This window comes from Zosterops lateralis, assembly GCF_965231275.1.
Source record: "Zosterops lateralis genome assembly, chromosome: 6".
NCBI lineage: Eukaryota > Metazoa > Chordata > Aves > Passeriformes > Zosteropidae > Zosterops > Zosterops lateralis.
Genome location: NC_139761.1, coordinates 15,348,693 through 15,361,246, shown reverse-complemented (window position 1 = coordinate 15,361,246; position 12,554 = coordinate 15,348,693). Strand labels below are relative to the sequence as shown.

The following is a 12,554-nucleotide window of genomic DNA, read 5'->3' as shown; positions in this document are numbered from 1 at the left end:
TATTCATAATTCATGACTGACAGGAAGGGCAATGTGAAATTGTTCCATCTGTTTAAGATCATCTGTGAGTGTCATTGTTTGTGTCTATGGTGCCTGGGACTTAGCCCAAGCTGCACAAATGGGCTGTGCTCACATTGCTGAGGGCCAGTCTTCACTGCTGCAGATTTCTCTTGGATAGTGCAACTGATGCAGTCCAATAGTGAGGGACCTGGAGTACATTTACCAATGAAGGATTCAAAACAAGGCCTGCCCTGTGGCCCTGTTTCATTTGTTACTAAAGAGACAGGCAGTGTAGCTAGTGAGAAGTTTTATTCATGTTTGAAAACTATGGACTGTTACTAATTATAGAAGGATCACAATTACGTTATCTTTCTAAATAAATGTGGAATAGAATGTACTAAGTAATAATACTTTAAAAAGACATAATTATACACAGATCTATGAATAGTAATGCTTTGTTTGAAACTTGTTAACATCAGGATTAAAAACTTCCTTGCAGGTGCCATGACTGTGGGGCTGTTCTTGAAGAATATGATGAAGAAACACTAGGTCTGGCCATAGTTGTGCTCTCAACCTTCATTCACCTCAGTCCAGACTTGGCTGCTCCTCTGCTGTTGGACATCATGCAGTCTGTAGGGAGGTAAATTCAGACCTTTCCTCTCTCCAATGAAATTGAAAGAATTTTGTACCTGGAATTGGGTTTACATAAACTTCAATGTACAAACGTGTATATTTTAAAACTCTTAAGTGAATAACATCTGGTTCTGTCTTATGTCTTTGTTACTCATCATTCTATAAATTTCTTACGTAATTTCTTCCACTGTCAGTTCAATTTTTGGCAGCTCCTTTGATGTTCTCCCTTTTTAGCCTCCAAGGGGAAGTTCTAGCTCAGGAATCTCCTCAGCTTGTCCCACTGTAAGCAGTGATGTAAAAAATAAATTCAGATTTTCTACAGTACCCTTATTTATTTACTACCCTGTTTATTACCTGAACAGTAATTGGTGCAGCAATTGATGTGCTTCTTAATCTTGATCCTTGAAAGAAAAGAAAATTCTACTGTTAGTTTTTATTCCTCCTGCTAGTTGTTCCTTAAACTATTTTTTGAGGTTTTTGTCCTCCTTCCTAGTGGTTTTATACCCCATTTGTCAGAATTTATGCTCTTTTCTGCTTTCATTTGAGACAGGACTTCATCTTTTTGAAAGAAGCCTTCTCTTTTCTAATAACCTCCCTTACCTTATTTTCTTCTGCTCTCTTGAAGTCTTTCTTAATGATTAGAGTACTTTGGTCCTGTGTTTCCAGTGTAATGCTCATAAACAGCTTCTGTGCTTCTTACAAAAATTAGATTCTCTTGCCCCCCCCCTTGTTGCTGCTTTGATAAAATTTTTCCCTTTTATGTGGTTCCTGCTTTAGAAGTTATGCAAAAATATGGTCAGATTTTCTGAACTTTGCTCCTGGAGGAGTGTTGACTCCTAGATATGATCATTCATTGACATACTTGATACTCTTCAGGCTATACAACCTTATTTTTTGTATGCTGGGTGAAAATTTGCATTGCCTTGTAAGGGCTTCCAAACCAGCTGCTGTATGAAATTGTCTCTGAGAAAGTCTTGAACGTTTGCTACCATTATTTTTCTCTTGTTACTTTTACCCAGTGTGCATGGGACAATTAAGGTGTACCATTACTGTTGAATTATGTGTGGCTGCTGTCTCGGCTACTTCCACAACTTCTTGCCTCAGAGTTGGGATGGATGTGATGGGGTGTTCCAGAATAAATTTCTGAGCGGCACTAGACATGCAGAAATATTGCACGGCTCTCCTCCTCCACGTTCTTTTTGGTGACTGAAGTTCAAATTGCTTGACCGTGGCTTCTGCAGGAGCATGGCTCTCCACAGCCCTGCTTCTCCACTACCTCCCAATTCCATTTCCATACAGCAGCTCTTCAACTCCTCCATTTCCATTAATTGCAAGGCTGCAGTTCCCTGCTGTCACTGCTAATTAACTCTGATGGAGGCAAAGTTGCTGCTCTAGATGGATGCTGCCCATTCTGTGTGACTCGTGTAAATACAGCAGCACTACAGCCACAGAGAAGAAATAATTTGGAAAATGAGGGGTATCCTCAAGGAATGAGGGATACGTGGAGTACCTTTTTCTGTGTTTTGAAGGGGAAATGCTGCATCTTTAGAGTCAGAGCTGATTGTTTTAAAGCAGCAGATGACAGTGCAACACGGGGTATTCCTGGTAAATGTCCTGTCTTGTTCCTGCTGGTTGCAATTTCTGACAAAATTTCTAGGTCCAATAAGAGGCTCCTCACAAAGGAAATACTTAAAATATGCAAAATAAGTAGTCTATATAAGCAGAAAGGCATTCAGATGCCTCATATATATACCTTACTCTGTCTTTCATCAAGTGATGCCAAATATATACATAGACCTCCATATATATATACACACCTCCAAATACCCATCTTACAGCAGAAGTGAAAATGAATTATACTTTTTGCATTTTTACTCTTACATATGGAGTTACTATTTTCATGCATAGAAGAGGAAATAAGGAGTTAAGAAGTCCAAGGTCTTTCAGAATACCTAAAGAATACACAGAAAGATTTTCAAAAATTATTTGGGTACCCAGAGGCACAGATAGGCATCTGTTGGGATTTTTAGAAGGGAAAAAATTTCTGAATTCAAGTTACTGACAATGAAAAACTGAAATGCTTTTAAGACTCTGACATGCATTTAAGTTTATGATCTGGTTCCTGAATCAAGATTTTTTGACTTGGTGGTTCTTATTTAACTGATTTCCATGGAGATCTAACTTTCCAAGCATTAAAGCTGTGTTTGAAAGTTACATTTAGACTTGAGTTAGTGAGGAGCTGTGAAAACCTTAATTTCTGTTCCTAACATGTACAGATTTGAACACATCCATTTCCTGTTCTGCTTTGTGGTCTGCAAAGTGGAGGTAATGATGAGACTTCATGACATTTGTGCAATAAAATATTTAGAGTAGCAAGGATAAATATATACAGATTGTACATTTCAGAAAGTTTCAGATGTTCCCAAGTGTTTACTGTAATTCATGTCAGGTCAAGTTTTTCCAAAGTCCGAAACCTAGTGTTTTGTTTGTCACAAAACCCATGCTTGCGTTATCCTGTTCAAAGGAGAAAAAAAAATAGACTTTGATTGCTTTTAGAAAAAAGATTTTATGTTGTTGTGTTTCTGTTCTTCAGTAGATTTTTGAAAATAGGTATCATGTCCATTGGGCACGTGATTGGTCTCATGGCATTCTGCAGAAATCCTTGTGTGCCTTAATGTAAGCTGGCACTGCAGTTTTTCCAGAATAAAAGCCTGTATTTCCTGATGGTAACTTCAGACCCTTCAACCCAGAATTAGCTTTGCACACCAGAAATATGTTCTATTTTAGTGTGGATTCCTGTTAACGATAATGGAGTCAGGAACTCCAACGTGTTTTTCTGATTTATGCTAGAACAACTGAAGATAATATTATTTTTAATCCCCTGCACCATTAAGTTTGAGATTATTGTGTTGTTGGAAGTATGCTGTGTCCCCAGCTTGTTAAAATCATTAAAATTCATTAAAATCACCATAATTTGGTTCATGTTGTTGCATTTGACTGAGCTGCCTTAGGGTCCTTTTTGGATTTTATTGTTGATTAGAGAGGAAACTGTCTTCAGAACAGGGGGTGACCAAGGATGAGCAACAGCTAAGTCCAGGATAAAAGGATCATGAATCAAAAAATGCCATTGAAGATTAGATATAAAATAGTGTAGCTATATGAACTTTTTTCTTATCAACTTATACCATATTTCAGACAGTATAGGTTGATAAGACTTATCTGATTTGCAGAAGATGAAAGTAAAAATTTTATGGTATTTTGTAAGTAAGGGATGCTTCCAGTGTCCATCTTTATATTGGCTTTACAGTGTACAGCTTTTTAGTGTGTTTTGATATTAAAGGTGTTTTTCTTTGATATTATAAACCCTGATTCTATTAATTTACGTGTCCTGCATATTGAATTGCATGATTTTATTTATTTTCACTTCCAAATGCCCATATTTGGCTTTAAAGTCTATATTTAGGTACTAAAATAAATGACCTGAATTTTGAGAATACAGTAGTATTCATCTGACTTTGGAAGAGCTTGTAGGTAACTAGTGGTTTTGAAATTAGGCTAGTTATTTAGGTGCCAATATCTGGAACTAGAAGCCTCAATTTAAATAGCCAAGCAAAGAATTTTTGCTTAGTCTGTGTTGCTGCATCAATCTGAAACAATTCAGTCAGTAGGCAGCTTCTGGAAATTTTTTTTTCTCTCTAAAAATATTAGTTATCCATGATGTGCTGTAGGGCAAAAATATTACTTCATTATCTTTGTGCTACTAGAGGGAGGCAAGATTTGTCTTTAGAGCAGTTGGGCATTAGTGAGACTGCAAGACTGAATAGAGTTTATGCCATGCAAACATGATTTTTCTGAGTTTAGGTGCTTTTCAGAAGATCTTTATGGTAACATTTTAAATGTTCTCTAAAATTTATGTGTATTATTTATTTAAAACAGTACTTTATTTGCTTACTTAAAAATGAAACACACACACACACACAAAAGCATATGAGCTTCAATTTATTTTTTTATTTTTATTCCAGGTTGGCATCAAGTACCAGTTTTTCTAATCAAGCAGAAAGGTATGGTAGCAAAGGATACCTTGATGAAAGTGAAACAATCAATCTAAAGCATCATCTTCCCTGACCCTGAAATCAACTAAATTTAACTTCTAAAGAATGTTACTTAAAGTTTTTGAGTAAAAGGAAAAAACCACCTTTTCTGCTTGTTTCAAATATCCTTTGTTTTCTGGAGATGAACAGGAGCCCATATTCATATGTGTTAAAGCTGGAAAAAAAATCAGATTCAGATGCTGTTTGGTCTCACAATTGCTGTGCAGCTTTTTCTAACTGGTTCTGTGTTCAGTATTTGTCTTGATAAGCTATCCCCATACATTCAATCAAGGGAATCATCCTTGGCCATGGAGAATCCCTGGTAGTGATGCCTCATTATGTAAATCAGATGCTGAATAGGGTAAATTCATTTCGTGAAGCTGTAAAGCATGTTAAGATGTGCAGTTTTTGAGTAAATAGATAATACTTAGGCTTTTAAAATTAAACCATTCATTTATGAATGATTAGGGAGTACTTCATCTTTTGAAGGAAACTGCAAGAGGCAAATGAATATTGTAATGTTTTTGTTTACCTGTTGTTCATGTGTTATATGAAAAGCCAGAAACCTTATTCTGTGTCATTGAAATACACAAGGTGAGAGCAGGATTATATTTCAAATTCAGATGACTCACAAATACACGGAGAATCAGGAAAAATACAGCTATTTATTGGGACAAATACTTGAAATACGTGTATGTAATTTTTTATCTACTCATAGTTGAGCCCAAGTCTTAAAATCAACATGCTGTACTTTTTTTCAGGATCAGGACACTTCTGTTTTTGAGTGTCTCACTCATAACTGAACACTTCCATAATTAAAAAGAATACCATCATCTTTATTTTCTCCATGTAGTCAGCTATGACAAGTGTTTAATCTGCAATGCAATTTTTTCCTCTTTTCTTTTCTCTTCATTTTCAGCATGATGATCCCTGGAAATGCTGCAGGTGTGGCCAAGCAGTTCCTCCGTTGTGTGTTCCATCAGCTGGCTCCCAATGGCATCTTCCCTCAGCTCTTCCAGAGCATTATTAAAGGTAATATGCAATACCTGAGTGTGTTTCTGACCCTTATTTTCCTCTGTATGAACAGCCAGTGCAAAAATGTCATTCAAATTTCAGATGGAAGCTTTTTACGGACCTTAGCCACGTCTCTGATGGACTTCAGTGAGCTGAGTTCCATCGCTGCTCTGAGCCAGCTGTTAGAGGTATGCTGACAATTGGCTATGTTCATGATGCTAATTTTATCAGCATTATCAGGGTTATTTCTCCTCATTTGAGTTCAAACTTGCTTCATCAAAATTACTGAATTTTTGTTTTGTCCTCCTTGGAAGTCATTAGGCTGTCTTGACCACTGGTAGTGTGTCCTATTCCTTCCCCAAGGACTATTTTTGTTTTCAGGAACATTTCTACTCATACATCTCTGTTCTCCCTCTTTATTTTATCTGATGACAGTTTCTCTTAAGTATTCCAAAAATCTATTGCCTGCCTTTGACTGACTGCCTTCTATCCAGCTGGCTTATTTCTACTGTACTGTTTTTCCTCCTGGTAGAACTAGTCATCTGCACGTATCCTGCTGTTCATGGCAATTGCCTCATACAAGATGTTGGCATCACTTTAAAACTGCTCATGTCTTTTCAGGCCTCACCTTAGGACACAAGCCACAAAAGCATACATGGTCTAGGGAGCATTAATGAACATATCTTCTTTAAAACTGTCTGAAGGAAAACATGAAAAATCTGCTGCTGAATACTTTGAGTTTTGTGTTTTCTACTGCCATGCCAGTCTAAGCAGATTATGAGTTAGAGCCCTGCTTATAACATTTTGGCTCAAAATCTTTTGGTCAGTACTTAAGGAACTGATAGACTTAACTTTCACATACACAGCTCAAATTCCCAGCACAGCACTATCATTAGCATTATAGAAACAGTATGCAGTATTTGGTCTCAAGAGATTAACCTCAGCACTTCCAAATACCGTGTCAGGGACCATTTCTGCCTGTGTATGATTGTTCACAGTTCTCATGTTGTTTCCCAGGGTTTAAACAACAAGAAGAATTTGCCAGCAGGGGGTGCGATGCTCCGCTGTTTGGAAAACATTGCCACCTTTATGGAAGCCTTGCCCATGGATTCCCCCAGCAACCTCTGGACCACGATTAGTAACCAGTTTCAGACCTTTCTTACTAAACTCCCGTGTGTTTTGCCTCTTAAGGTATGATGTGTGGACATTTGAAACAAGCTGTATTGCCATTGGTCAGGATGTACTGAAACTGTGCAAAAACTGTGGATAACCAGAGTGGGTTGTTGTGAATGTTTCCTGATGATTCAGCTAATGTTTCCAGGGGACTGGATTTATTGTATCTCTGATCCACCCCTTTAATTATGTGTTCTGTGGGTAACAACAGCAACTCTGACCAGGGTACTTTTCACTTATTTCTTGGCATTTTTCCTATGCATTTTCTATGCCCTGTTTCTGTCGGATTAGAATATTGCATTTGAGAGAGTCAATATTTAGACAATGAAAATCCATCTGGTTTTAACTGTTAAAACTAAATAAAACTCTTAAGAAGAGCAGCACCACGTATTTAATTTGCTAAAAGTACACAGTAGTCAGGCAGAGAGAGCTGAGACTGTTGGGACTTGGGCTTAGCCTGTTTGGCTGACAAGGTTGTATTTCAGATTGTAATAGAATATTGCTACAGAAACTGAATCAAGAAGCTCTGCGCTCTGATTTCTGAGAGCTCAGAGGTCATACAGCAGGATCTTATATTCTAGTGTGTATATTTCAGCAAACACAGTAAAAACTTCCGAGTCTTTCCAGTAAACTCCAATAAATTATATGGAATTCTCATGCACTTACTCTATTTCCTGTGGTGTGAGTGAACCCAGTGGTAATTTCTTCTATACAAAGCAGTGTTGTTCTGTATGGGCTGAGGGATCCAAAATCTAAATCTGTGATGGATAACTTTGTCTTTTAAATTGGTTGTCACCATGTGGCTACATGAATAATAGTAAATTCCTTGGTGCTATTATGCAATTGTCAGATCTTGAAACATCTTTAGATTTTGCTAAATTGTGACATTATCCTTCAGTACTTACTGAGCCAAACAGACAATAACCATTGCTTCTGTGTACTAGCCACCCCAATCTGCTACGTCTTATGTAACTGAAAGAAATAAAAAAGTAATTAATTGGATCTTAGTGGTTCCAGCTGCATATCCACCATTCATGGAACCTTTAGGTGGAGTATTTACTTTGATTTCCCTTCTCTTCATGGGAGGTATTATTAGTGATACAAGTAAAGCAATTGCTTGCTCCTGAACTTTCAATCTCCTGTTCTTTTCTTTAGGGCCATAGGGGGCACTTGGATATTCTAGATGTTTACAGCAGGGGTGAGGCAAGACAATGGATTGATCCTGAAAAGTCCATTCAGTGCTGTAACCTATGTGATTTACTTGAAATAAAGATTACATCATAAGGAATAATTTAAGGAATCTGAAACAGCTGCTGCCAGGGCATATTCCAATGTTACAGGTTGAGAGATGTCTTGACATGTGGGGGAGAATACCATAGTCCAGGACAAGCACAGAAATATAAAATAAGGTAGATGGTGGGCACCTATGCTCTAGTATGTTACCACTGAAGGGGTATGATTGGGATATGACTGTGTTCAAGAATAAGCCAGTTTAGAGAAAGTAGTTAAAAATCAATCATCAAGGATCATTTTTTAGACTAAGTAAGTCATAGCTGCTACCACTATAAGCAAGATATGTACACAGAAAGGTACTAACTTATTTTCTTTTTCTTTTCTGCCTTCAAATATGCTCAGTGTTCTTTAGACTCCAGTTTAAGAATCATGATTTGCTTGTTGAAGATACCTACCACTAGTGCCACCAGGGTAAGTTCCAAGAAGACAAAATTCTGTTGCCTCAGATTTAGCCAGCCTGTGCAATTGTATGAATGTGTTCATATCCCCTGGCTAGGAAAGTATTATATGTAAGCATAAAATTGTGCAGTCCAATACTGTCTGGAGAATGATAAGAGCTTTGGAATCTAGGTTACAGTAAAGTGGGGGTAGAATTACATTCTTGTGTGGGTGTGAATGTATGTCTTCTTAAAGATTTGATGTTCTCTTTTCTTTTTTTCCTTCTCTATTTTTTTCTTAAGAAAAAAAGAGTATTGTGCTTCTTTAGACATTTTCCAGTACAATTCCACTGAAGTCAGTGAGGTTTTCCTGCATAAACTGTACAGAATCTCTTATAAACACTGTGTCATGAGTGAAACTATTCTCTAACCTTTTGTTTCTAATTTCTGACGGAAACATGAAGACATATGATACAGCTGTTTGACCAAAACAGTGTGAATCCTAGGCAGATACCCTCTGAGATAAAAAAAAATGCTCTTTCATTCAGGCATTTCAGAGTTGGAATGCTGCTTTGCTTTTTTGGGCCACAAGTTATTGATTTCTGTAACACATGTCATTGCAGAGTCTTCTGGAACCTTTTTCAAAATTACTGAGTTTTGTAATTCAGAATGCTGTCTTCACTCTGGCCTACCTGGTGGAACTGTGTGGTTTGTGCTACAGGGCCTTCACAAAGGTAACTATGACATTGTGTCTTCTTTTAGGGATGAGTGAAAATAGGACAAAGTCATGCTTCCTACAAGTAGTTTGGAAGTAAAGATGGAATCAGTATCAAGTTTCAGGCATGTCAACAGTTTTAACATTTGGTTTAATCAAGCGGTGATCATGGTTCAGTGCCTTTTAATAATGCTGAGTTTTACATTCACGGTAGAGACACAGATGATGGGAACCTGCTGCAAATGTTCCTCAGAAAAGTATTGTGATGTGATTTTGGGACTTGGACATTTTTTTCTAATGTTGAGAAGATACCTGGTTATCATGCATCACTTAAAATGCCTGTGCAGTCGTATCTTTCCTAGTGCACAAATTTAGCCATGTAACCTGTGAGTAAAAACTTAAATATTCCTGGTAGTGCCTTTTGAGAGCACAGCTGTGAGGGGAGGCAGTAGACAACTAACTAAAATGGAAGACTCCAAGTTAGGAGCTTTCCATCTTAGATCCTGTTCATTCTGTACTGGGTATTTTGTTTTGGCATGCATGGCTGTTGCTGTGTGAAAAAGAGAACAGTGTATGTACACGTCTAAAAAGTTTTAAAGATTCCTGGATGAAAGCTGTGGTGTACAAATAACAGTTATTACTTGGGTTCATTTTTGTAGCTATCAGTGAGAAGTTTAGCAAAAAAGCAATTGAACCTGAGGTCATATATACTCCATTACGTAGATTGTCAAGGTACTGAGCAAAAATGTTGCCTTCGCCACTAAGTGCACAGTTTTCCATCCTTGATACATTTGTCAGAACAGTAAATAATCCTCAGGAAACGTTCTGTCATAAGTAGCTACATGATTTTCTGTTTTGATAATGTACAACTGGAACATGCATTGAGTGTTAACAAGACTTAAAATATCACAGTACAAACAGTGAAGAAGAAATGATAAAAGCAATGACACTCTCACAGAAACACTGCACCACAAGAAAATAAGAAACATTTTTACAAAATGTAGTGGTTTGAAGCATTAAGTAGAAGTTAAGTCTGTTTAATGACAGCAAGCAAGTTCTAGCTTTTTGTCTCATTTGAAAGAGAAGTGTTTTGCAATGGAGTAATCCTGAATACAGAAGGGATTGCCTAGCTTTTGGAATTATTTTGAGTTATATCTATAGTTAAGAGTTTGAGCAAGGCAAAGTGAGTAAAATGTTAACTTGAAGCCTAATAGGTTTTTTTTTTTTTCATTGAAACAGAAAAGCCTCATTAAAACTGAAGCAAAGATACCCCTCTTGCATTTGTGATCTTATCAGAGTGTTTCATATACCTGCTAAAGCAAATTGTGAACTACAGGAAATTTTTCACTTTCCTCAGGCTCTGCAGTTTCAGAGAAATGTAATTAAAACCATGGTATTAGAAAACCCACACGTGTTCCTTGCATGCTTCCTGGTTGATTGTTCTATTAATATAGTGAGCACTTAATTGCACACAGGAAGCTTGGATTACAGTGCTTGGTAAAATCTTCTTGATTTAGTTTAATGCAACCTGATGACCCAGAAATGGAAGCATTAGTGAATGTTCTGCATTGAATAGCCACAAAATAGTTAATTTAGTGGAACTCCACACTACATTATCTTTGTTATTTCTAAAAGCTTACCGTAGTTTTGCCTTAGAAACATCAAATTAATGACAGCTGTTAGAAAAAACAGCAAATCAGTTATGATGTCTGTGTTTCTCTACAGTGGCAATCACTGTAGGTAAATAAGAGTGTTGTGGTAGAGGCCCACATATTCCAGGAGTATAATTGTCAGCATTGAAACTATTCAAATGAAATTGCTTGTTTTGCAACTTCGAGTGTACTGACTGGAACAAAACACCAACTTTCACCTGAGCTGTGGAGGATTCTTGTCTTTTCAAAGAGCAAGCCACTCCAAAATGCACTTTGCAGAGGTCAGTGCAGTACAACCACTCCAAATCTTTTTTTACTCCAACGTTTTCCTAATACACTGTGGCAGGAATATCTGAGTTTCTCATGTCTTGGAGCCTCATGTCAATCTCAGGTCAATCTGATATTTCCTTGTCTGAATTTCTGTTCCAGGTCAGCAATTTGGTTTTTTTCAGTGCCTTTGGAACTCTCAGTTGAGAGCACCATCTCTTGTGTGGATTGTAATCTTATCTTTAGTTTTCCCTTCAAGTGTCTTAAGGTCCTAAATGGACACTTTCTGCCTTTCTTATCTCTTACAGTTGCAGAAGCTTGAACCTAAACTTAGCCTTTTGCTAGTGTTCTGTTGTCCCTTACTACGTAAATGCAGAATGCCACATGATTTTACTACTGAATTTTTAAAAGAATATTAAGAGGCAAATCTTCAGTATTTTTAATTGCTGTAGTAGCAGCAGTGATAAAATAGAGATTTTTGCTTATACTGGCTTATTTGGAGGATAGCAATCTCCATTAAAGATCCAAATTTACTCTTATTACTAAGTTTGGAACCTGAGGTACTACTAGATCTTCAGTAGTTTTGTGTTCTATATATTGACTTGTGGTTAGTCACAGTTTGAAGATTGCAAAGATGTTTTCTGTAGGGATGCATGGACATTTGAGAGAGTGAATTTGACTGAACAGTGGCTGAAGTAGTGTATTCCTGACATTTCTGGTACAATTTATACATGTGGCTCCCCTGGGTGTTGCTCTCAAGAAACAATGGCTTTGTGGCAGAATATAAAGTTTGTACGTATTTATCACCAGCAGGATGATAGGAAGGATACTCTGGGCCATTGGCTTATATGTCATCACTCCTGATGTACAGTGCAGGAAGCAAGAGGTCAGATGTCAAAAAAACATTTTGTCTGATTTTGCTCAATCTCTCTTCATCTCACGTGCTTAACAAACTTTAAGAGTTTAGACTGTGAGATAGGAGACTTCTCTGAGAAAAAAGTTACAACAGTTAGCTGTTGTATTATCCCTAAAGCCAAGAAGAGCTGGGATTCATGAAGCTTATGCTTCCTTTCCTGTGTTTTGACAAAGCAATTTATTATGGCCCAGCTATATCCTGTATAGCATGGATGTTGGTATGTAAAATAGCTGAATGTTTTTGGAAGAATTATGTCTTCCTTCTTTTTCAGTATGTGTAGGCTACTGGACTGGGTTACTGGTAGGAACTTCTGTCCACTCTTTGGGGGGATGTAATTGTCAGCTGACTTGAGTGACTGTGTAACTGACTGTGTAGTGTCAGTATCTCAGGTCTGGGAGGGCATATGAAGGTGGGAAGGGACAC

At 37.4% G+C, this 12,554-nt stretch overlaps 1 protein-coding gene across 2 annotated transcripts in view; it reads left to right on the top strand.

Annotated features, from left to right (window-relative positions):
* UNC79 (unc-79 homolog, NALCN channel complex subunit) overlaps positions 1 to 12,554 on the top strand; it is a gene marked incomplete at its 5' end in the record, with an annotated part of 106,278 nt that overhangs the window by 70,644 nt on the left and 23,080 nt on the right. For both annotated transcript variants that reach the window (XM_083864446.1, XM_083864445.1), the window contains 7 exons: positions 500 to 640; positions 4,656 to 4,694; positions 5,644 to 5,756; positions 5,841 to 5,926; positions 6,756 to 6,929; positions 8,547 to 8,615; positions 9,205 to 9,315. In XM_083864446.1, coding sequence (XP_083720572.1) covers positions 500 to 640; positions 4,656 to 4,694; positions 5,644 to 5,756; positions 5,841 to 5,926; positions 6,756 to 6,929; positions 8,547 to 8,615; positions 9,205 to 9,315 — 733 coding nt within the window. The remainder of the gene's footprint in view (positions 1 to 499; positions 641 to 4,655; positions 4,695 to 5,643; positions 5,757 to 5,840; positions 5,927 to 6,755; positions 6,930 to 8,546; positions 8,616 to 9,204; positions 9,316 to 12,554) is intronic.